The sequence below is a fragment of the Chlamydomonas reinhardtii genome, chromosome 12 (genome assembly GCF_000002595.2).
Source record: "Chlamydomonas reinhardtii strain CC-503 cw92 mt+ chromosome 12, whole genome shotgun sequence".
Classification (NCBI taxonomy): domain Eukaryota; kingdom Viridiplantae; phylum Chlorophyta; class Chlorophyceae; order Chlamydomonadales; family Chlamydomonadaceae; genus Chlamydomonas; species Chlamydomonas reinhardtii.
The window spans coordinates 7,142,055-7,163,675 of record NC_057015.1 but is presented as its reverse complement, the minus strand read 5'-3'; the positions used below and the strand labels follow the sequence as shown (position 1 = coordinate 7,163,675).

The following is a 21,621-nucleotide window of genomic DNA, read 5'->3' as shown; positions in this document are numbered from 1 at the left end:
CGCAAGCCGAGTGCCTACGTATACCTGTAGTGTAATGTATTATGTTGCATACTACCAATACCATCAAGGGCATATAGCGTTTCAGAACAGAATTTGGTCTTTGCACTGGTTGGCACGCTGCGCCGTTTCAGGAGTTTCTGTTGTAACACTTAGCAGATATTCGGGCGCTGACTCCTACTACTTCGTGGGAAACGTGTCATGGCGGCACGCCAGGCCCTGGGCCGGGCCTTGCTTGCTGCCGGCGGCACTATGGTTGTGCTCACCGTGGGGACCGGAGCGCTCAGCGGCGTGGCGATGGGCGTGGCGAAAGTTTTCATCGACCGGGAGAAGGTGGGGCGCTGGGGGCAGGCTTCCAAAGGAGACCGCTAGGGTACGGTACGCATCGGCCGTGCGACTCCCTTGCCCGTGCCCTGCTCCATCAAACCCAACCACCCGCGCCTGAACTCCCGCAGTCAAAGAAGCAAGTACCATGCGTCGTTTGCCGAAGCAACCGGAGAGTTGTGTGCGAGGTCTGTGAAGGTGAGTCTGGGAGCTACATCCGCCGCGTGGGCAGTGCAACACACGCGCACATTTCCTCAGACACCATACTGACTTGGGTGCTGGGCACCCTTGCTTGGGCGGACTGTCCCTTTTTGTAATGTCGCATTCATACTGACTGCGCGCATAGCATACACGACCTGTCTGTGTTCCTTTCCTTGCGCTCTCCTGCCAGAATCACACACGAACATCCCTTGCCTCGTCACTTTGCATGCGTTTCTTATTCCGTTTCCCTGGGCACGAATATTATAGCACCGACACACACAGGCACACGCTCACAACTTAAGTCGCCTTCTCGAACACATGGCGCGCGTCGCATCAAAGCCCTGCCTGCGCTCCTTGCCGTGTGCCCTGCTTATGCAGGCGAGCGCATAATCAAGTACTGGCCCACGCCAGAGCCGCCTCCGGCGCAGCTGCACACCTGGAGCGTGTGCAGCATGTGCGAGGGCGCCGGCGACCACCCCTGCATCAACTGCCACGGCACGGGCAGCGTGTACCCGCAGGCCTGGGACCTGGCGGAGCAGGAGGCGGCGCTGGGGAGACAACTGGCGCTGGCGCCAGCACCAGCACCGGCGGCGGCAGTAGTAGGCGGGGCGGCAGCGCGAGCATGACTGGACGGCTAGCAAGCCTCTGGGCTGAGGGTGTTTATTCTAATTGCTGGGTTGCAGCGCAATGTATTGTGTTGTGTTTGCGATTGTGTGGGCCGGGAGTGCCGATGACGAAGGCAGTGGGCTCAACAGGGCAATGAGTGCCGAATGGGATTGAGCAGGGGTCTATGGGTTTGCGAGTGAACATGCATCAATGGCATTGCCAGGGCAGGCGCGCCTGCCCGGGGCACCATAGTTCTGTGTGTAGACCCTGCATGCAGCACGGCGGCATCAGGAGCGTGGCACATTAAGAGCAGGCGCAGTCGCAGGCCCTCGATATGACGCGTACACCTGAGGGCAAGGCGCGTGTCGTGGAGGTTGTACGGCAGGCGCTATTTCCCGAACGGCTCGGAAGTGACTCGGAAGGAAATCCCTCGGGAACATAAGGCATCCGCCGCTGTGGCAGGCAGTGACCAGCTGGTCGCAGCGCTATGTGTTGTCAAGGCAGTCTTTGAGCTTGATAGGCGGGTGTAGCCAAGTAGTTGGGCATGTGGGGTACCTAAATGGTTTGCATTTCGAGCAGTTTGTTGGCGCGTGGAGCAAGCCGGGTTACCGGATGCTGAGATTGTCTGTACACGGACTTCGATGGCACGAAAGCGCGAAGGCTTTAAAGATGGAACCCTCCTTTCCCGGGTCTCGACTGCTTGTGGTGCTACTTGTCGGCAATGACACCGTACTTCGTGGATGACACCAGCCAAGGCAGCAGAACCATGCATCAGTGGTCGTTTACTTTACAGGAGGGACGAGCCCCCAGAACCAGAAACAGAGCCCCTCTAGAATACGCTGTGCGTCGTGTGCACTTCAGCGCCGGCACGCGAAAACCCCGGGCCCAAGATGCAACAGCAGCACGCTCCAGTTCATATTCCGATCTATACCAAGGATGGGACACTGCCCTTCGGAAACCCTAACACAAAACGGGTGTCAACCTGCCATGCGTCAGTGCCCGACCACAAGCACCTAGCACGGTCTTGGTTGTCGCACGAGCCCACAAAAACTCTTCTCTTGAACCATGATCCGAGCGCGCATGCGGGGTACACTAAACGCCGCGCCGCAAGCCTGAAGCTCTGGGCGCGGGCCAAGGCACAAAGTGGACGTCGAGTGAGAATTTAAGCCTTCAGCCTGCCTGCTAGCCTGCCTGCAAGCGTTGAGCATCGGGTGCGCGGGCTGGGCCACGCGCACCCATCACGCCCCAGCTCCCAGCTCCTCATGCAGCTTCGAGGTCGTGCAACCTCGCGGACAGCCGAACATCAATGCACAGCCAGATGAGCTGTTTACTTCTTGCCGCCGAAGGGGAAGCCGCCCTTCTTCGACCCGGTGGCGGCCTTCACCTGCAGTTGCAAGAATGGGAGCAAATATCGTCAAACGGCAGAGCATGAGGCATTAGGTTGCACGTGATAAGCCTATCCAAACCCGCGGCACCAGGGCAATGCCACCAGTCGCAACAAGCCGTGGCGGGTAGCCCGGTGGCTCAACGCACCTTCTTGGTGCCGCCAGCGGCGACCTTGGGGAAGGTCACGCCGTTCTCGCTCTTCAGGGTCGCCTCGTAGCCGGCGTAGTTGTTGGAGTCCTGCACGCCAGCACCATGCAGCATTCCCATTCTAGGTCAGAATCCGACAATGGCGACCGCGTAACACGCTGACGCGACTTGCACCTGCACCTCCGCCGCCCCGCCAATGCGATCCTGGGATGTACTTCCACAGCGCCTGGCAAGACCCCAGTCCCTCAGCATGCCCAACGCCGCACTCGCAACCGCCACCCACCCGGACCACGGCCTCCATGAACCAGTCGTTGAACGAGCCATCAATCTTGGAGGCGGCCACGAAACCACCGATGGTCAGGGCCAGAGCACCTGCATTTTGACGACCGGCCAGACGTCCGAAAACGGTGAGCACAAGCGCAGACAGCGCAGGTGGCCTGGCCTTGTCAGGGAGCAATGCCATCACCCCCTATTCCAATCGCCTGCACCTGCCCTGCCCAAAGCACAGTCTGAAAGCACGAGCGCAGCTGTCACCGGTTGACCAGCCCCCACTTCCCGCCCTAGTTGCCGCTACCCAAACCCTGTCCGCCGTGCCATGCCCCCCAGCGCCAAGCGCCACGCCACGCACCGGGCAGAGCCACGCTGCGGGGGTCCAGGCCGCCGGAGGTCGACTCGACCACCTCAGCCTTCTTGGGCTTCTCAGCGGCCACGTTGGGGGCATCAGACTGGGGCAGCGCGGGGGGAGCCAGGCCGCGGAACTCGCGCTTCGGGGGGGGAGCCGCGGGGGTATCGTCCTGGAAGGCCTGCAACCACAAAAAATTGCACAGGAGGTTGTTCGATAACGCGATCAGCACCTTGGGCAGTGGAACTTGCTAGCGAAGCTGCAAGCTTATTCTGGCTAAAAACGCATGCAGCCGAGCCCCCTTGCGCCGGAGCCCATAACCGCTCCTGCAGGCAGCACATCACGCATAAATTTTGCCCCATGCGCGCACCTTCTTCAGGACAGGCTGCTGCAGCACCACACCCGCGTTAGCGGGCGCGGCAATGACCGCGGCAGCGACAAAGGCAGCGGCAGCGACCTGCGCCTGCTCGAAGGCACCTGCAACAACAAACAGGTTCCTCATTAGACTGGGTGCCTACAGCGATGACCAGGGCGCGTAGTTCCCTCGCTGCTGTGCCCTTGCGATAGCGATCGGGGCCACGTCCGTTGTCTGCTTGCGGTATGGCTGTCCTGCTTTCCCAGATCCGCGCCGTTCAAGCTTCCATTTTTCATGCTAGAAGCGCTGTATGGGCGCCGGGGGCTCACCCTTGTGCGCGCTGACGCGCACCGAGCGCCGCGAGCGAGCGGCGCAGGTGGCAGCAGGGGTCTTGCAGCGCAGGGCCATGGTGCTCTAGAATAGGACAAGAGAAGAGTGTTTCGTGGGGCTGGTGCAGACAAGACGCTGCTGCGTGTTAGCCCAAACTGGAAGAAGGGTGCCTCAGGATGAGCCCAAGCCGTACCAAAATCAAGTGTGCTCTCTCGCCGCGGAATTGAAGCGCACCTAAGTGCTACTGCACAAGTGCTGGATAGCGACACCATCAGAGCCGTCGCGAGGGGCGCCCTCAGGACTTTACGCACAGGGTCGCGCAAGGGTCGTTGCACATTTCCTTCAAACTTCGTTTTCTTTCCTCGGCGACGCACATCCATTGGTGCGGTCTCAAGCCTAACGTGGTGAAAGCCTTGACGACGCGGGCACGGTGGCAAAGGCCTTTCCCCGAGCCAGCATGTTCCGGCACCCGTCCATCGGCCAGCCGTTGATACTTGGCGAATGCGAGGCCAGACGATGGCTGTGACTGGCAGCAGACCCCGTCGTTGCGATGGCGACATGGGCAGTTGCGTGCTGTGTGCAAAAAGGCTTGGGTCAGAGCTGCGGCATGGATCGTTATGACAGATTGTTGCACTGGCTTCTGCACGGCTGGGGGGGGGGGTGAGGCGCTGGTGAACAGGGGTCTGCTAAGGGCTTGAACACATTTGCCGTGAGACTGCACAAAAGGTGTGAAGGGGGCGGAATCCACTCGTAGGCTTAAGTCGCGTGTACGGGCCTGCGCGGGCGTGTGCACGGAGGGGCGCTGCACGCGTGCCGGACACACGCGGTGCCAAGCCCCACCACCGCACGGCATGGCGAGTGGCCGAGGGCCACACCCTGGGCGCACCAAAGGTCGTAGCTTAGGTGCCGTGCTAGCGGCGCATGCTGCCATTTGCGTCCAGGCTGCTGCAGTGGTACATGGCGAGCGGGTCGGAACTCGGCAGTAGGGCTCGGCAATTTCGTGGCTTAACGGAGCACCACCGCGGTCGCCCAGGGTGTACGGTGCTTTGATTGTCGACTTACAGCTCTACTAGTTTAGCGTTGGTGGAGAATTGAACACGCGGTGTGAGCTGCGGCGCGAGCTGTCTTGAGGTCGAGGGCGGGATGGGGCATGCAGGCTGGATGGCGTTTCGCGCTCAAAGGCCCCCACGCATGTTTCACTTCAAACTTCCGCGGCACTGCAGCGCGCACTTGCACTTCAGCTCCCCATTCGTGATCCACACTATTTATTACATCCGAGCAACCCGCATACTCGAGCACTCTGCACCCGGTTTGAACCGGTGCGCGGCCTGCCGCAAGCCTCTGTGGCATGACCGGCGTCGCTGTTCGCAAGCTGAAACCCACCGGTGGTATGAAGGTGGACCACGCGAAGGCCAACCTGGTGAGGGCGCGGGCACCAGCGGGAGAGTTGACCGAATGACCGGGCCCAAAGCCCCGCTAACGCTGCGACCTCCTCTCGTTCTGACCGCTTTTTGCGCTGCGGACGGCTGCAGGAGCTGCAGCAGGAGCTAAACAACGGCGCCAGGTGCGCTGCAAGCTGGGGGGGTGCTGCAGGACAGAAGCGCTGACTGCCTCCGCTCGCACTGCCGCGGCGCTTGCCCAGACGCTTGTCCCGCCTCGTAACTGTCTCGCAGCGCTATGGCAGCCGAACCCCAGAACCAGGAGCAGGAGATTGCCATGGATGACGTGCTGGGCGAGATTGAGGACATGGTAGTCGAGGTGCGCTGATGCATCGCAGCGTTGACTGCTGGAGTTGGGGGGAACAGCGCCGTGGCCGAACGTTGCAGGATCCCTTGCGCCACCTTGCGCCTCCAGCGCCCGCGAGCCCGATTCCGCGGCAGCTGGTGTCTCCTTGACTGAATGTGTACACACGCCGTATCGCAGGCTGCTGAGGAGCCCGGCGCGGCCGCTGACGGATGCGAGTCGGCTGCCGACGCAGCAGCGGATGTCACGGCCGACGCCGCGGCAGCCGACCCAGATGGCGCCGGCGTCAGCGCGGAGGAGGCGAGCGGCGAGGAGCAGGCACTGGCGGCAGACGAGGGCGAAGGGGAGGCGGAGGCAGAGGGCACCGGTGGGGGGGCTGCACCCGCAGCTTCTGAGCACGACGCGGCGGTGGGTGGCGCTGATGAGGAAGCTGCTGACCCAGATGCCACGGCAACGGTGGGTGTCGTCCTGCAGGCGGGCCGGGCCCATAGCAAGGCGCAAATCTGCTGCCGCAGCTTTGGGGCTCTCTTGATATGGTCGATAGCCCCGAACCGCTCACCAGTTGGCAAGCCATGGTCCCGACCCACATCGTGTTGGCCCATGTTTCCCGCGCCTCCGCGTCTCTTCGCCTTTCAACGCCCGTGTCCCACGCCCGCGTCGCTAATGCCTTTCCACTGCAGGACGCTGCCGCTGATGCCCCCAGCTCTGATGAGGCTGCCGCCGCTGCGCCTGAGGCAGAGGACGACGCCGCTGCTCCTGTAGAAGCCGCGGAGCCCGCGACTGCCCCCGCGCTCGCATCTGCGCGCACACCGGCAGCTGCCGCTGCCCTGCCCATGGCGCCCAGCAAGCCCGGCTTCGCCGCTCCCAAGGCCGCCGCCGCCGCGCCGCCCGCTCGCAAGGGCGTGCTGGTGCCTGTGCGCAAGGCCCTGCCTGCGCCCGCCACTGCTGCCGCTGCTCCCACTGCAGCAGGCCGCGCGGCGGGCACCTCGGTCAAGGGCGCCGTGACGCCCGCTGCCGCCAAGGCCGCGGCTCCCCCAGCTGCCAAGGCGGCTGCGGCAGCGGCGGCCAAGTCGGCGACGGCCACGACTGGCGCCAAGCTCGCTGCCCCCGCCACCAAGCCCGCAGCGGCGGCCACCGCTGCCACTACCAAGCTTGCGGCTCCCAAGCCCGCCGCCGCCGCAGCGCCTAAGCCGGCTGCCGCCGCTGTCAAGCCGGCGGGCGCCGCGCCCAAGCCCGCCGCTGCCACCAAGGCAGCGCCTGCAAAGGCTGCACCCGCCGCCGCCGCCAAGCCCAAGCCCGCGCCAGCGAAGCCCAAGGCCATTCAGGCTCGCATCGTGCCTGACGACGAAGACGATGACGCCGCCGCCGGTTTGGATGACGGCACAGGTGGAGCCGCGGCTGCAGACAACAGCGCCAAGCCGGCGCCGCCCACCGCTGCTGCCACCGCCAAGCCTGCCGCCGCCAAGAAGGGTAAGCCCTCGCGCAGGACGGCCGCCAGTGCCGACGTGCGTTGGCGCGGGTTCTGGTTATTATGCACAGCACCGATGCGGACGGCCTCAATCCCTGCATTCCGATCCAAATGACCGCACCGCATGCCTCAAGCCCTTCCACACTACCGTACCGTATGCACGACACTGAACCACTTGCACCTACTCTTAATGTTCATGCGCTGAAGCAGGCCCAGTCGCCGCTGCTGCTGCCAAGCGGCCTGCGGCTGTGGGCGCCAAGCCGCCGGCCGGCTACGAGCTGTTCATGCGGGAGGCCAAAGCCGTGGGCGCAGGTGCGCGTGTGTGCATCTACGTGCGCGTGTGCGTGTGCGTGTATGGTTTAGGAAAGCACGCGGTTGCACATGTGTGTGCGTATGCGTGTGCGTGTGCGTGTGCTTCTGTGGGGCTGGTATGCAAACCTGCTCCACACAACCAGAGTAACGCGTGGCTGTAAGTTCAGTGGAGCACGCGGGCCTACGCGCCGGAAACATGGTCCCTCTGGCCTTATGCATTGCCGTCACTGCCGCGCAGAGTCGGGCCTGGAAGAGGCGGAGGCCGCGGCGGAGGCGGTGCAGCAGTGGGCGGCGCTGACCGCGGTGGAGAAGGCCGAGTACGAGGTACGGCGGGGCGGGGCGGGCGGTGCCGCTGCTTACGGTATAAGAGGTTTTGCTCACAGGGCTGACCGTATGTGTTTACATGTGTACATGAGTAGAGACAATGCGTATAAATCTATGACTGCGAACTGCGTACTGTCGTAGCAGTGTGCGGATCTCTCCCCGCGCCGCGGCTGCGTGACTGACATGAGTGCATTTTTGGACGGATGCGCCCGCCCCCCAGGAGCGCGCCAAGAAGGAGCTGGCGGCAGCAGCGTCCGAGAAGAAGGCCAAGGCGGCGGCGCCCAAAGAGAAGGAGCCCGCCGGGCCCAAGTATTACACCAACGGCTACATGGTGTGTAGGGGTGCAGACTGCATCGGGCCGTCGGCATGTGCCGTCACGTCGTGTGCCGTTTTGACGCGGCGCAGGACTCGCAACTTCTATCGTTCTAGCTCGGGTACCCAGGACGCCTCCCGCTTACACGAGGCACAAGCCTCTGGGTCACGCCCCACACCCGCCTGCCCCGAGCCCCAATCCCTGCCATCAGACCCTGGGCCCTGGCCCTGCCCCATGCAACCGCAGCTGTACGTGGAGGAGCAGCGCCCGGCCGTGCTCGAGGCCAATCCCGGCGCGGGCTTTGGCGAGGTGGGCAAGCTGCTGGGCGCCGGCTGGAAGGAGCTGGGCAAGGACGGCCAGGAGGAGTACAACACCCGGGCCAAGGTGAGTAGCAGCCCTTGGGGGCTTGGGCTTTTGGTTGTGATGAGTCCAGCATCTTCCTGGCCGCACCATCGGCGCCTCTTGGCCCTCGGGCGCGGCTGGTGCCCTAATTGACGCGTCATGTCCCCGTGTCAGGTGTACGTGTGAAGCATTAGGTACGCCGGTTGCGCCGGGCGCGGCCTGACTGCCTTGCGTCCGCCTCTGTCCCTGACACCCCAGGCCCTGAACACGGAGAGCGGTGCGCAGCCCAAGCCGCGCAAGTCCAAGAAGGGCGCCGACGCCGAGCCGGACGCGCCGCCCGCGACCGCAGCCAAGAAGGGCGCCGCCAAGGCCGCCGCTACGCCCACGACCGCCAAGAAGACGCCCAAGTCCGCCGGCAAGAAGTGTGAGAACGGGCGGCTGGCGGCGCTGGCGGCGGTGGCCGGCGCGGATGATGCAGGCATGGAGGTGGACGATGACGGCCCCGCAGCCGACAGCCCCCACCAGCAGGTGTGACCCATGCATTCGTGTGCGCACCGGTGGCGTTGTTTGTGTGTCGATGTCTTGTTGCCTGGGAACGCCCGAGCACAGAGCGCCTTCTGGTTGGGTGTAACGTGGTTGACTGGGCGCCTTGCATGGCTTGGGCTGGCGCAGCAACCCCGGGACCTTGTTGCCATGCACAGCTCAACACGCCCTCATGCGCCCACCGTCCCCTGCTTAACGCAGCCCCAGACCGCCAAGAAGCGCAAGTCCTCCAAAAGCGCTGGCGGCAGCGCTAAGCGGCGCCGCGGCAAGGGCGCGGCCGTGGAGGAGGCGGAGGAGGCGGAGATCACGGCTGCGGCTGCGGAGGAGAGCGACGACGAGAGCGACCGGGAGGCAGTGGATTGGGAGGCGCACCCGGCCGTGTCCATCCTGGGCAAGACGGCGCACGGCAAGGTGTGTGGGGGTGCTGCTGCAAACCGGTGCATTCGGCCGTGCCAGTCGGTACCGGTAGCGTGGATGTGTCTGCCAGCTCCGCTGAGGGTTTGCTGGGTGTGCGTGCATTGCTCATGTTTGGGACGGAGCGAGGTGCATTGTGTGCCCGCTCTCCAATCCTTAACTTTCACTGCCCGCTCTCCAATCCTCAACGTTCATGCATACTTCGCGCCTGCCCGCTCGCGCATGCAGTACCTGGTGTACCGGGCGGAGCTGGGGCTGCACGAGTACGGCCTCGTGGACGCCAAGGTGGGCCACTGGGTGGGGATTGTAGATTCCAGCCCAAACTAAACCGATGCCAATGCAATAGAGGGGGGCAATGCAGGCCGCGTGTTGTGGGAGTCATGTGTGGAACCACGGTATGCTTGACAAGTGCGAAGCGCGAGACTTGTGAGGGAAAGGAGGCTGCTGGCTAGCAAGCCTTGCCTGCGCTTTGCAGGCCTGTGAGCTGTGGGTAGGAGAATTGATGGTGAGGCGGCCCCCGCATTAACGTAAGTGACACAGTCGGCTGAACGGTTCCCGTTGCCACCCCCACCGGTGCCCGTAGGCGGCAAAGCGGCAGCGTCTGGCGGCGGCCGGCGGAGAGGGCGAGCAGGAGGCGGACGCGTCACCCGTGGGCGTTGACCTGGTACGTGCGTGTGTACGGTACCCCCGCAATGCCTGCATGGTCCACCGTGCACCTTGTCGCGGGACTCACCCGCCTTGCCTCGCTAGTCTCACCACCATCACATCGCCATCGATTATAAGGCATCGCCTTCTACTTAAACACGCCCAGGTGGATGAGTTTGAGGAGTTCGAGCGCACCTTCTGGGCCGAGGTGCACGACCGCACCGACGGCAACGGACTGGACCTGGGTGCGTGCATGCACGCCACGTGCAATGTTGGTGTCTGGCGTTCGTGAAGCGCGCGGGCAATGTAACAGCATGCGCTCTGCATGGCACTGCCCACGACCACCGGACTCCGCTCCTTGGCTCGTTGCTGGGCAGCCCAAAGTGTGCGTGTGCCTGTTGTCTCTAGTTGTCTGCCGTCACATCTGTACCCGGCCGCACTGCTTTTCCTCCCGCCCGCCCGCAGACGACCTGCGCGATGGCTCGCCGCTCGAGGCCTGCTACTTCCTGGGCAAGCTGCGTGAGTGCTGCGGATTTTGCGCTGCTGCGCTCCTGCATACGGGCATGCGCTTCCGTGTTTCCTTCTGTGCATTGCTTCACAGAGTGTATACTTCATCATGTGCTTTCAAAGCTGTTATGTGTCGGCTGCTTTGATGCGCATGGCCACAGGCGAGCCGCGCATGCCGCTGCACCCGGACAGCCTGGGCCGCCGCCACAACGACATGATGATCAAGGTCCCCGCGCTGGCGTGAGTGCTGGCGGGGCCTTGTTTTGCATCCCGCATTGCTGCTTTCAGGACTCTGCTCGTCATCCCGTGACCCCGTCTGGGTCTTGGCGGCCTTGCATGTGCCATTTGCCTCCCTTGTCCCATTCCTGTCTGGTTTCTGTCGATGCGCGTGTTTGTGGTTCTGACCCAGACCCATGTTCCCCTGAATGCTCCCCTCCTCGACCCATACCGCGGTACGTCTGCACTGCGCTGCTCCCAGGCTGTCCATGGCGGTGCAGCGCATGATGCTGGTGGAGCGGCGGCAGCGCGAAGCGGCGCAGGCGGAAGCGGCGGAGCTGCGGGCGCAGCTGGCGGAGCTGGCGCCGGCAGAGGAGGAGGGCCTGGAGGAGGCAGAGGCTGTGGCGGCGTGATAGGCACTTCAGCCTGCAGGTCAAGACACGCCAGGGATGCTGAAATGCTGATGGATAGAACACAGACTCTGCTGACTAATAAGCAACTCTTGGACTGGGACAGAGCATCGTGCGGTGTACAGGTGTACTGCAGTGCCTGTGATGTAGATGTGGGTGGCGACGCATCTGCAAGAAAATAACGGTGACAGCTGGATGGACCGAGGGCTGAATGACAGGCACGCCAACGCGCGCACAGACGGCATCTGGCACTTAACAGGAACAAATAGTATAATTTAGGTTCTGGGACAGCTCCGACTAACCCCCAACTAACTCGTGTACGGCACCCCAACCCCCTCAGCCGTACAGGAGGTAGCGTGGCAGTCGGCAGCTGCGCGAGTGTGAGCAGGTAGTTGTACGACGGCCCGGCTCGGAAGCTACCTGACTGTAGTGACGCACACGGGCAGTTGGTGCTAGTCGGCAGGCGAGCGAGTGGGAGCTGGCAGTTGAGCGCGCACGCGTGTGGGAAGCTGCGTCTGAGCACGGTGGAGCACGGACCCTGGCGGTTGGCGCGCCGCGCGAGTGGGAGTGCATAGTCGTGCGCGCGCCTCCTGGGAAGCTGCGTGTGAGAGCTGCGTGTAAACTCAGAGAGACGCATGGGGCTGACCCGGTTTCCATAAGCTGCGTATGGGCGCACACGGTTCCACACGCTTGACAGTTGGGCTGCAGCGCGGGCGGGACTCGCTGAAGTGCATGATAGTCTCTGGTGGGCACGCGCGGGCGGGGCGCGGGGAAAAGGAACTCGGCGGAAACTCGGACAAGTCTTCCCCGGTCACGCCGTCACGGGAAAAGGGGCTGAGCCCCTCCACTCTCTGAGGCCGAACAACCTCATCGCCCGGCTATCCTCATCGCCCGGACATAGCCGGGGTCGGTTTCCACAGGCACATAGCCAAACCAGGTGCCTAGCAATCCCGGTGCCACAGCAGAGCCAACCGCAGCCAGACACAGCATAGTTGTCAACAGCCGCACTACTGCTACGCACGCGCTGCCAGCCCCACCGCGGACCGCTACCTAAACACCGCCAGCCGGCTCCTCAGCCTGCGCGCTTGCGCCGCTTCTTGGGCGGCGCTGCGCTCTCCTCCTCCACGTGGCCTTTCTCGCCCCCTCCGCTACCAAGATGCGCGCACGCGCCGCCGCCGCTGCCGCTGCCGCCGCTGCCCCCGCCGCCGCCGCCGCTGCCGCCGCCAGTCTGCAGCGATGCAGGTCGCTTGTGCCCCAGCAGCATCTCCACCAGCGCGTGCCGGATGTTGGTTGCGGAGTTGACGTCACGTCCCTGCACCGTCGGGAGGGTCGTCACCCAGCCATCACCCACTGAGGCCCACTGAGCCCACGACTGAGCCCCACTGAGCCCCACTGAGCCCTCACCCACTGAGCCGTGTCATCCACGTGTCATCCCCACTGAGCCCCACTGAGCCCACGACTGAGCCCCACTGGGCCCCACTGAGCCCCCCTGAGCCGTCACCCAGTCACCCAGCCACCCAGCCATCACCCAGCCAGCCGCCCGCAAAGTGGACTCACCCACACCGTCCCGCAGTGGTTGCACACTTGGACTTGGTGAGCACGTGAGCCCCCCATGGTACGACCGCCTGCAGGCAGCGCTGCCCGTCGCCGAGTAAACGCCGCCCGCACTTCACACACACCTGGGGAGGGAGGGGACAGGAGTACAATGTGAACCTTGCTGGCTACCCGGCAACCTGTACACGAGCCCCATCCTGTCCACCCGACCACCTGTCTATTCATTCCAACCCGTCTGCTCTCATCTTGCCTGTGATGTGTAGAACTCGTCCACGTACGTACACCACCAGGTGCGCGTCCTTGTCCACCAGCAGGCGGAGCAGTGCCCGGTTTGGGCCCCGCCCCAACCTGCTGATGCAACCGCCATAGCCAGTGTTGGCGTTGCCCCAGCCAACAATGACCTCCTCCTTGGGCCTTCCACCAGCCAGCTGCTGCGCCGTGTGCTCCAGCACCTGTACCCGTGGCATTGGTGTAGCGTCAGCGCAATGCAGTTGGTGTGGGTGCATCTGCTGGTCCCCTCCCCTCAACCCCCACCTTCTGCGTCCGCACATGGACAGTCAGGCGCCACCGCCGTTGGCCCCACTGCCGGTAGAAACGGAGCAGGTGCCACAGCCCGTAGTGTTGCACTGGCGCAGGCGCAGACCCGGCAGCCGCCGCCGCGTCCATGCCACCTCCAGAGTAGAGGTGGCGTATTCGCAGCTCATGCTCAGCTGCCGACGCCACCCGCGCGCTGGGTATCCCCGCCTGACAGCGCTTGAGCGCCGGCTGCTCCTCTAGCCGTGCCTGCTGCGCCACAGCCGACGGCCTGTCTGGCCTGTGCAGTGGCGGTAGCCAGCGCCAGACAGCCGGGTAAAGCAGGCGCGCTGCTGGCGGCGCCGTTCCGTTGCGGCACGCTGATGCGCGTGCTGGCGCGTGCCCCGCCATCCTCGCCTCTTGCCCCGCCACCTCCCGCCCCCCTTGCGCCGCCAACAGAAAAGGATGGTCAGCGCCAACTTTGTCTCAACCATATCGTGGCCGCTTGCTTACGGCTCCGGCGAACAAATGAAGCCTCGCACATTCTGTGTTCCTATTCTGTCTTCAGCATCTCGCGTGGCGTACAGAAACCGCCTCCCCTGCCTCTTCCATTGCCGACATGGCGGAGAGGCACACAACATCCCTGCCCGCTGCCTGCTCTACACCATCCATAGGCCTTGCCAGCCATAGTTGGGCCCGGTCCAGGTGTAGGCCACTACCCGCCTCAATCCCTTATCCCCTCTCTCACGGCATATGCGAGAGTGCATTCGTCAAAGTGCAGTCGGTCCCCACTGGACATGCATTGCGCGGAGTACCTGGGGCAGCTGTCACTGTCACTGTCGCTGCTGACGATGACCTCCACGCTGACCTCCACGCTGGAGGCGCCATGTTCCCCTTGCCGTCCCAACGCACGCACTCGGTACACCGGCCCTCTCACTCCAGCCCCTGTCTGCACGCCGGCCCCAGTCTGCGCGCCGCACAGCCGCCGTACAACCGCCGTACAACCGCCGCGCCCGGCACAAAACACAGCACGAAACAGCACGTGCCACATCGCTCGCAGCCAACTCCTCTCACGTACGTCCCGGCGCTGAGGGCAGCTGCAGGCCTACCACCGCAGCCCGCCGCGCTGTCCGCACAACACGGGACGGCCGCTCTATGCGGACAGCGCGCGCACCCCCACTACCTGCGCACCCCCACCTGCGCACGTGGCGCCCGCATGATGCACAGCTTGGGGCGCGGGACCAGCGCCGGCGCCGTGGGTGAGGGCCGTGAGGCCTTCTTCTGTCGGCTTCCGCCGGTCTTCACGTTCAACTTGAAGTCCGGGTAGATGTCCTCCGGTACCACGAAAATCAGGCGAGCCTCCTGCTGCGGTGTGAGGCCCAGATCCCCGAGCAGGTCTTCGAGCGCGGCAAAGTGCACGGGCTTGTTGAGGCTCACGGTCATCTGAAACAGGTTCACAACGCCGCCCACGCGCAGGAGCGAGTCCACCTGCGGCGCAAGGGCGGGCGGCCGGGGGTGGCCACCACTGTTGAATGATCTGTGCCCCATGTCGAGTCGCTTGCTCAGGATTGCCGCTTGCCCAGGCCGCAACTTACCAGCGGGAAGCATGCGCTGACGGGCTTGTAGTATACGCCCTCCTCGCAGCGCTCACCAGCGAGCTCCACCACCTCCTGCCGGGACGATGGGCCAGGACGACGGAGTGCAGGTGGCCCAGGCTGCAAATTGCCAAGATGCATGCAGGTCCCGTAGGACCCATCCTCTCTGACCGGCCGTTGCTTGTGCGCTGGCGCTGCCCCGCCCTCACACCAATTGCACCTACCTCGAAGGCCGCCTCCTTGCACGGGGGCAGCTTGAGGATATATTCGGCTTCTCGCACCAGCTTCGTTGTGCCGCCGGTGAGCTTGACGGGCGCGATGGTGAACTCCCCGCCCTGCGGACCAGCAGGCAAAAACTGACCATGAGCCCCAGACCGCCTTACGCAAGTTGAGCTCATACATGAAGCCAAACTGTTACGTGAACCCAAACGGGCTACCCATCTAAGCTTAACGAGGCAAGCCGCACCTTGGGCAGCGTGCGGTGCATCCAGGCCTCGTGCATCAGGCCGCGGAAAGTACCGTCCGAGCCGTTCACCAGGCTTACAAGGCCCTGCTCGTCCTCCACCGCCGCCTTGGCCATGAATCGCTCCGCTACCCAGCGGCTGGCGAACTCAAGCTGCCGCACGCTGTAGGACCCGTCCGTCATGATGTGGATCACACGGTGGCTGGCCTCCGGCCCCTTGTCCTGTGCCGCGACATCTGCAAGTGCCGCACGCACCTGCACATTGCGCATATTGTGACCCAGCCAGACTTGAGCCTTGAGCCATGCATGGATTGGGAGAAGTAACAGGTTCAAGCCACCACTGCTCCAACGAATGAATGGCCGCGACCGCACGCCCCACCTGCGACACGCTGGTTGTGTCGACCGCCCTGCCAAGCTGTCCCAGCAATCTGTCGACGTCCTCACCAAACGCCGCCCCCCCTGCTGACTGCTGCAGAGAGTACCGTACCACGCCGCCACCGTACTGAAAGCACTTTTTGACGAACGCCTCCGACACCGGAAGGCCCAGCTTGCTGCGTCAGGCAACAAACGAGTACCGAGTGACCAGCAGTTGCGGCCCCAAAAAGCCAGCACAACCTAATCAAGGCATCTTCTGCTCAACAAGATGAAGGCCACTTCATGTGCAAGTAAACCCCACGTTCCGCCCCGCGCCACTGCTGTGAGCCACACCTGCGGCAATCCTGCAGCTCCTCCAGCGACCACGGCGGCATGTGCAGCATCCACGCGCCACGCTTCTCCAGCTCCTGCGCGCGCACGCAGCAGGGCCCCAGAGCTTTACGGCCGAAGTGCCAGGCGGCGGGCACGTTTCGCCATCACGCACCTTGTACGTGCTCCTCTGTGGTGACGTGATGAGGAGGAGATGCGCCTTGGTCTGTAGCTGCGGGGAAAGCAATGATGCATGGCCATATAATGCATAAGCGCGCGTACATAGAAGACAGGTGGAATGGCCTCTGCCAGGGATTTCGCACCCTCACCCCATAGCCCTCGCGAACCACCTACGTCTGGCGGCATAGCATCTGCGATGTACCTGCAGGCAACAACACCACACTATTGCTGTCAAAGCGTGCCCTGCACAGTGCACGACTACAACATGTGGCGGGTTATAGCCCTGTCTGCCCACCAGGTGTCGGGGTCCATGAGCGCTGCCTCGAAGCTGCTGACTTCGCCGCGCAGCGTGTCGCCGGTCTTCGTGTTGTAGCAAACCGCTCTGCTGCTGGAGTAAAACGCGTGCTGCCAGACGATGAATGGCGGCGGCGACGGACGCTGCAGCAGCCGCCCCACTAGGCACATTGGGAGAGAGGGAGTGCAGCATCCCGCAATTGGTGATAGCATTCAGCCGGCGAGAACGAGGATGCTCCAAGGGGTGGGCCAGATACGATGCAGGTACATGCGAGAACAGCGGGCAACAGGCCCAGCCCAAAAGGCGTTGTGCACACCAACCGCTGGCTATCACAAAAGGACTCCACCGGCACCTCGCCTCCCTACCGAAATAGTAGAAGATAGTGGTCTTCCCTGTACCCGGCGTGCCCGTGACTGCAATCAAAGTATTGACACAGACGCATAACCACACGCGCGACGGTTCCATTCATCACCATACACACAAGCAGGTCAATTATGACTGCACAAGCAGGTCAATTATGACTGCAAAAGCGGGTGAGCGTAACTCACGGATGAACTTCTTCTGCGGCGCTGTCAGGATGACGTCAGCAAGCCCCTCGTAGCAGTCGCGGATGTACACACCGCTGAGGTCCACGTCCGGCACAAAGCCTGCGCCCTGGAGGCGCAGGACCTCGCCCGGGGCCGGAACCGCCTTGCTGCACAGCGCCCGCATCATGGCCGCCTCATCCGGTGCGACTGCAGCGCGGGGTGAGGCAACCAGAAGGCACAAGCGGCCAGGGGATCAGATGTTTGAGTAGTTTGAAGGCACACGTCGCTGGTGGCACTCGGCCTATGCATGACACCCGGCCGCCAAGGGCCCTTCTAGCAGCCACGTCCACAGCTCGGAGGAACGCAGGAGAGTGGGCACAACTGCAGCCTCAACAGCATGCATACCCCTTGTTCTTCCACCCTACAAGCAAGCCAACACCCCTGTGAGCAATTACCTGTGAGCAAATCCCTGATTGAGCCGGGAGAGGAGCGCTCGCACTAGCAATTTAAGCGTGACCGGCATGCCACGCTACTCAAATGCAGCAGTGTTTCGGGTTTACGTATGAATTAATTAATAGCTAATAGGGAGTCACCGCGTGGAGTCACCGACGCAGGTGGACTAGTCGGCGGCAAGGCACGTAGTGCGGTACATTAAGGGCACGGCGGATTACGGTCTGTGGTATGGAAACGAGGGCGGATTTGACGGCTGGAGTGATGCGGATTTCGCTGGTGACTTGGACGCGCGGCGATCCGCAACGGGCTAGCATAGCATAGGATTGGTGTGAGAGAGTTCTGCCCGCGGTTGGTTTGGTTCATTATGAGGTCCGTAACCGTACATGGGTGATGAGCCAATGAGTACTGAGTTGCTTTGGCATGCATGCTACATACGTAGTGAATAGCCTTGCAGGGCCATGTATGATGTGTGGTGTGTGGTGCGTGCGTGTGTGTGTGTGTGTGTGTGTGTGTGTGTGTGTGTGTGTGTGTGTGTGTGTGTGTGTGCGCGTGTGCGTGTGCGTGTGCGTGTGTGTGCGTGTGTGCGTGTGCGTGTGCGTGTGCGTGTGCGTAACTAGACCCGTACCACGTGCGCACCAGTTCACACGGAAAGTCACTCACCGGAAGCCGCAGACTCCGCGCGGCCTGATGAAGGGGGAAGCATGCAAAACATGACAAACATCCTCAGAGAGTACTTGACCTCGGACAAAGCCAAACAACCCAAACCCGCTGTGAGGGCTCAGCGGTCAGCAGCCGGGCAATCGGTGGCAACGTGAACGCACAGCGGCAGATGTAGGCCAGCCGCTCCCCGCTCCGGTGGCTGAATCGCGGGACTACACACCTAGGTCTTGCGCTCAGGTCCACCACGCGCGCACAAGCTCTTCGGAAATACCGATCCCCACTGCGTGCCAACCAACTCACCAGCTCTTCCCCACTGCCAACCAACAGCAGCAGTAGCACCAGCAGCAGCACCAGCAGCAGCAGCCAGCAGCACCAGCAGCAGCAGTCGAAAGGCAGCAGCCTGTTCATGCTCGTTAAAGCCGAGGATGGAGGTGGCATTCTCTCCCACGACCGAAAGGGCTTCGCGAATGGTCACCACGGCTACCACCTGCATCTCGCTGCTAGCTTTTACAGAGGATTGAAAATGAGGTTGATACAGGAAAATGAGTTAAATGAGTTAAATGGTCCGGCTCGGCCGCGAATTTCGGAATGGGGGCGCGGATGGGGGCGAGAGCCTGAAATCCTGGTTCTCTTCATACTGTAAAGCGTGTTGTGTGTTCTAGGAATAATATGCTTTAAATATCGCAAGGGGCCCGGACGAGGGCCCGAATCATTGGCTATGACACCAATATGCCCCTTCCCACACCTTGGGCAAGTGCACTGCTTACATTTTTGCTTTTTACCAAACTTGACCACTTGTCGGTGCTCGCTTGTGGGCGGGCGCTGCCCATGTCCTTCGGCGCGCGCCCAACTCAGACCGCGCTCAGCCATCTATATACCGAGTGGAAGAGCCCAGCGGCGGACAACACCTGCTGCTGATTGTTTCTTGTCGCGGTCGGGGAAGGGGACGGTTGGCGCAATTGCTGGTTCGGCCGTGCCTTGGTTCGGCCGTGCCTCGCGGTTATTGGAGTTGCTGGAGGGCTGCGGGGTACATGGGCTGGTGGTGAACACCAGTGCGTGGTTGCGGTCTGTGAACGGCTAGGCTACAGCAGGTGTGCGACCGTTGGGCTGTGCGGTGGTGGTCCCAACCATTCGCCGTTTAACTCCTTGATAACCGCCAGGCTTTGGGTTTGGTGTGGGTTGCCGGCCTTTGCAACTGGATGGTGGGCTGTCGGCGCCACCCAAAACCACCAGGTTAAACACTTTTCGCTCAACCAGGCGGGTTTTGCAAGCAGGTTGCTAACCGTGGGCAGGTCCTTCCTAACGCTTAGCCTAACCGTGGGCAGGTCCTTCCTAACGCTTAGCCAACCAACACCGGTCGTATGAGGACGCCCGGTGCTGTTTCAACTGGGAGAAATGGACGGGGAGACGGGGAGGCGGGTGTGGGTGCAGACCAAGACGGGTCTTGGACGGACGCTGTCGGCGTTGTCAGACGGTGATGTCACACGCGGGTGCTCCGAAGTTGTTGTCGCTTGCTGTGATGCGGCCGTGTTTTATAAGGTCTAGGCGGATTTGAAGGATACAGGAAGGCAGGGGGCGCCGGGTGCTGACACGCACCGGCGCCGCACAGGCGGGCTCGGCTTGCAAGGACCGGGCACCAGAGGCCAGACGCTGTCTCACTCAACGCTGACCTTTCCTGCGCAAGTCACGCTCTCAGAGGCGGAGACCTGAAGGGGAAGAACTCCACGGAGGTATAAGTACAAAAGCCGGCCGGGCAAGGAGGCTCGGGCCGGTGATGGGCAAGAGAAGCCTGGAGGCCCCTAGGGGTCGGAGGCGTGAGGTCGGTCGGGGAGAAGGCTGGGGAAGTGCCCACGCGCAAGGGCCCACAAAGACAGGCGAGGGGGAAGGAGGACGCTAGGTTCCCCCCGGGTGATGCCCCTGCCCTAGGGTTTGGCACGCACACGTGGCCCCCTCACACGAAACCCTGGTACGCACGCGCACCCCCGGTGCACGTGCTGCTGTTGCTTCCCCTTACGAAACCCTTGTCTCAATTCCCGACCCTGCTGAGCGAGAGGCCGGGGACACCTTCCCGTTTTATTGGCCTAGCTGCGAGGTTGCAGTCCAGGGGTATTGGCTGTCTTGAACTGTTTCTGGTTTGATAAGGCCCGCCCGTTACAAGGCTGGGCACGATAGTGGCTGGTCGCCTGCTGCTAGTTTAGGCGTGAGTGGCCTGGACGCCGAGAGAGCACCGGGATGTGACGGCACGGCCGTCACGGGTAGAAGAGCACCTGTGAGAGGAACCTGTGAGATGGTGGCAGGGGTAGAGAGGGACAAGACAAGTGTTCCCCGGTCACGGGGAAAGGGGCTGAGCCCACGGGCTGAGCCCCTCCACAGTCTGAGGCCGAGCAACCTCATCGCCCGGACATAGCCGGGGTCGGTTTCCGGGTTCGCTTCGCTCGGGGGGCTCAGCCCAAAAAGGTGGCTCTCCCTCGCAAGGGAAAAGTGGGCTGAGCCCACGCCACGTCCTCCGTCTGAGGCCGAAGGTTCCGATACTAGCCTCATCTTCCGGACATAGCTGGGGTCGGTTTGTGCAGGCACCGCCCACCATATGTGCCCAGTCGCGCCCAGCTATCAAGCACTAGATTGCATTGGTTACAAGAGGGACTTGCTGACGCGAGTCGCGAGCGACATCTGCTCTGGACCTCAGGGACGTGCCACCTGCGGGACGTGCCACCTGCATCGCCGACGACCTACTCTAGTAGTAGGCTTGCTCTCGTAAGAGCTCCATTTACCTCCACTAGTGCAGCAGGCAGAAGGCCATCCAGACAGCAAGGAAAACCTCTCAACACCCCTGCCGCTGCAGCCGAAGGCCCGCTACGCCATGCTTGTCCGCACAGGTCGCTAACCAGACAACACCGGCAGGTCTCAACCTGCGCGCCGGCGCCGCTTTGAAGGCGGCGCCGCGCTGTCCTCCTCCACGTGGCCTTGCCCGCCCCCTCTGCTCCGAACATGCGCGCCGCCACTGCCGCTGGGCCCAGGGCCGCCCTTGCCGCCGCCACCACCGGGCCCAACGCCGTGGCCGCTGCTGCTGCCGCCGGCAGGCGCGGTGCCACCGCCGCCGCCACCGCCGCCTCCAGGCCCTGCATGCACCGCCGCCACCGCCGCCGCCAGGCCCTGCACCGCCACCGCCGCCAGCAGGTCGCAGGGCTGCAGGCCGCGGTTTGCCAAGCAGCATCTCCATCAGCGCGTGCCGCATGTTTGTCGCCGAGTTGGCGTCGCGGCCCTGCAGTTCAACATGCAAACAGGGCGTGTGTCATCCCGTGTCATCTCCAAACCGCCCTGTGTCATCCCGTGTCATCCCGTGTCATCATCTCCAAACCGACCTGCCGCCCCAAACCTGGGAAACCCTGCGGCCGCCTACGGCCGGGGTACGAACACAAACAACAAACAGGCAGGCAGACGGGAGGCGTAGAGCATCCCGAGATAATCCCTCAGAGTAAATCAGCTGGTGCC

General features: G+C 63.0%; 5 protein-coding genes across 6 annotated transcripts; 3 read left to right on the top strand and 2 right to left on the bottom strand.

Moving 5' to 3' along the window:
• Positions 1–60: 60 nt before the first annotated feature.
• CHLRE_12g558850v5 (uncharacterized protein) lies at positions 61–1,810 on the top strand. The gene is made up of 3 exons (XM_001702787.2): positions 61–330; positions 453–519; positions 901–1,810. The coding sequence occupies exons 1-3, from the start codon at positions 199–201 to the stop codon at positions 1,146–1,148; spliced, it is 447 nt and encodes a 148-aa protein (XP_001702839.1). The 5' UTR covers positions 61–198; the 3' UTR covers positions 1,149–1,810.
• An 8-nt stretch (positions 1,811–1,818) lies between these two features.
• CHLRE_12g558900v5 (uncharacterized protein) lies at positions 1,819–4,081 on the bottom strand. The gene is made up of 6 exons (XM_001702764.2): positions 3,968–4,081; positions 3,654–3,760; positions 3,290–3,464; positions 2,945–3,033; positions 2,662–2,751; positions 1,819–2,512 (listed from the first exon to the last, which is right to left on the bottom strand). Exons 1-6 carry the CDS (start codon positions 4,044–4,046, stop codon positions 2,456–2,458), a joined length of 597 nt encoding a protein of 198 aa, XP_001702816.1. The 5' UTR covers positions 4,047–4,081; the 3' UTR covers positions 1,819–2,455.
• Positions 4,082–4,590: 509 nt separating this feature from the next.
• On the top strand, positions 4,591–11,838 carry CHLRE_12g558950v5 (uncharacterized protein). The gene is made up of 17 exons (XM_043069141.1): positions 4,591–5,388; positions 5,501–5,532; positions 5,642–5,726; positions 5,892–6,167; positions 6,392–7,181; positions 7,390–7,491; positions 7,730–7,815; positions 8,036–8,146; positions 8,375–8,512; positions 8,729–8,998; positions 9,215–9,424; positions 9,656–9,712; positions 10,011–10,091; positions 10,239–10,317; positions 10,538–10,591; positions 10,741–10,819; positions 11,058–11,838. Exons 3-17 carry the CDS (start codon positions 5,646–5,648, stop codon positions 11,206–11,208), a joined length of 2,565 nt encoding a protein of 854 aa, XP_042918863.1. The 5' UTR covers positions 4,591–5,388; positions 5,501–5,532; positions 5,642–5,645; the 3' UTR covers positions 11,209–11,838.
• Positions 11,839–13,808: 1,970 nt separating this feature from the next.
• Positions 13,809–18,680, bottom strand: CHLRE_12g559000v5 (uncharacterized protein). 2 transcript variants are annotated; one of them, XM_043069142.1, is made up of 13 exons: positions 18,430–18,680; positions 18,130–18,153; positions 17,038–17,223; positions 16,855–16,902; positions 16,490–16,649; positions 16,369–16,396; positions 16,190–16,246; positions 16,039–16,112; positions 15,710–15,881; positions 15,334–15,585; positions 15,092–15,202; positions 14,868–14,942; positions 13,809–14,760 (listed from the first exon to the last, which is right to left on the bottom strand). In XM_043069142.1, exons 1-13 carry the CDS (start codon positions 18,620–18,622, stop codon positions 14,452–14,454), a joined length of 1,689 nt encoding a protein of 562 aa, XP_042918862.1. In that variant the 5' UTR covers positions 18,623–18,680; the 3' UTR covers positions 13,809–14,451. The 2 variants fall into 2 exon arrangements, with proteins under 2 accessions (XP_042918862.1, XP_042918861.1); XM_043069143.1 differs by lacking the exon at positions 16,855–16,902.
• A 110-nt stretch (positions 18,681–18,790) lies between these two features.
• Positions 18,791–20,056, top strand: CHLRE_12g559054v5 (uncharacterized protein). The gene has a single exon (XM_043069146.1). It carries the CDS (start codon positions 18,859–18,861, stop codon positions 19,045–19,047), a length of 189 nt encoding a protein of 62 aa, XP_042918860.1. The 5' UTR covers positions 18,791–18,858; the 3' UTR covers positions 19,048–20,056.
• Positions 20,057–21,621: the final 1,565 nt, after the last annotated feature.

What these genes read in the sequence shown, in the direction of transcription:
- CHLRE_12g558850v5 (XM_001702787.2), top strand. Translation starts at nt 199, where the DNA reads ATGGCGGCACGCCAGGCCCTGGGCCGGGCCTTGCTTGCTGCCGGCGGC. An exon ending in TTTTCATCGACCGGGAGAAG is followed by an intron (nt 331 to 452) that starts GTGGGGCGCTGG and finishes GAACTCCCGCAG; the next exon opens with TCAAAGAAGCAAGTACCATG. An exon ending in TGTGTGCGAGGTCTGTGAAG is followed by an intron (nt 520 to 900) that starts GTGAGTCTGGGA and finishes CTGCTTATGCAG; the next exon opens with GCGAGCGCATAATCAAGTAC.
- CHLRE_12g558900v5 (XM_001702764.2), bottom strand. Translation starts at nt 4,046, where the DNA reads ATGGCCCTGCGCTGCAAGACCCCTGCTGCCACCTGCGCCGCTCGCTCG. An exon ending in GCGCGTCAGCGCGCACAAGG is followed by an intron (nt 3,761 to 3,967) that starts GTGAGCCCCCGG and finishes TTGTTGTTGCAG; the next exon opens with GTGCCTTCGAGCAGGCGCAG. An exon ending in TCATGGAGGCCGTGGTCCGG is followed by an intron (nt 2,752 to 2,944) that starts GTGGGTGGCGGT and finishes GCTGGCGTGCAG; the next exon opens with GACTCCAACAACTACGCCGG.
- CHLRE_12g558950v5 (XM_043069141.1), top strand. Translation starts at nt 5,646, where the DNA reads ATGGCAGCCGAACCCCAGAACCAGGAGCAGGAGATTGCCATGGATGAC. An exon ending in GGCCAAAGCCGTGGGCGCAG is followed by an intron (nt 7,492 to 7,729) that starts GTGCGCGTGTGT and finishes ACTGCCGCGCAG; the next exon opens with AGTCGGGCCTGGAAGAGGCG. An exon ending in GCAAGACGGCGCACGGCAAG is followed by an intron (nt 9,425 to 9,655) that starts GTGTGTGGGGGT and finishes TCGCGCATGCAG; the next exon opens with TACCTGGTGTACCGGGCGGA.
- CHLRE_12g559000v5 (XM_043069142.1), bottom strand. Translation starts at nt 18,622, where the DNA reads ATGCAGGTGGTAGCCGTGGTGACCATTCGCGAAGCCCTTTCGGTCGTG. An exon ending in GAGCTGCAGGATTGCCGCAG is followed by an intron (nt 15,882 to 16,038) that starts GTGTGGCTCACA and finishes TGCCTGACGCAG; the next exon opens with CAAGCTGGGCCTTCCGGTGT. An exon ending in TCAGCGCATGCTTCCCGCTG is followed by an intron (nt 14,761 to 14,867) that starts GTAAGTTGCGGC and finishes CTTGCGCCGCAG; the next exon opens with GTGGACTCGCTCCTGCGCGT.
- CHLRE_12g559054v5 (XM_043069146.1), top strand. Translation starts at nt 18,859, where the DNA reads ATGCCCCTTCCCACACCTTGGGCAAGTGCACTGCTTACATTTTTGCTT.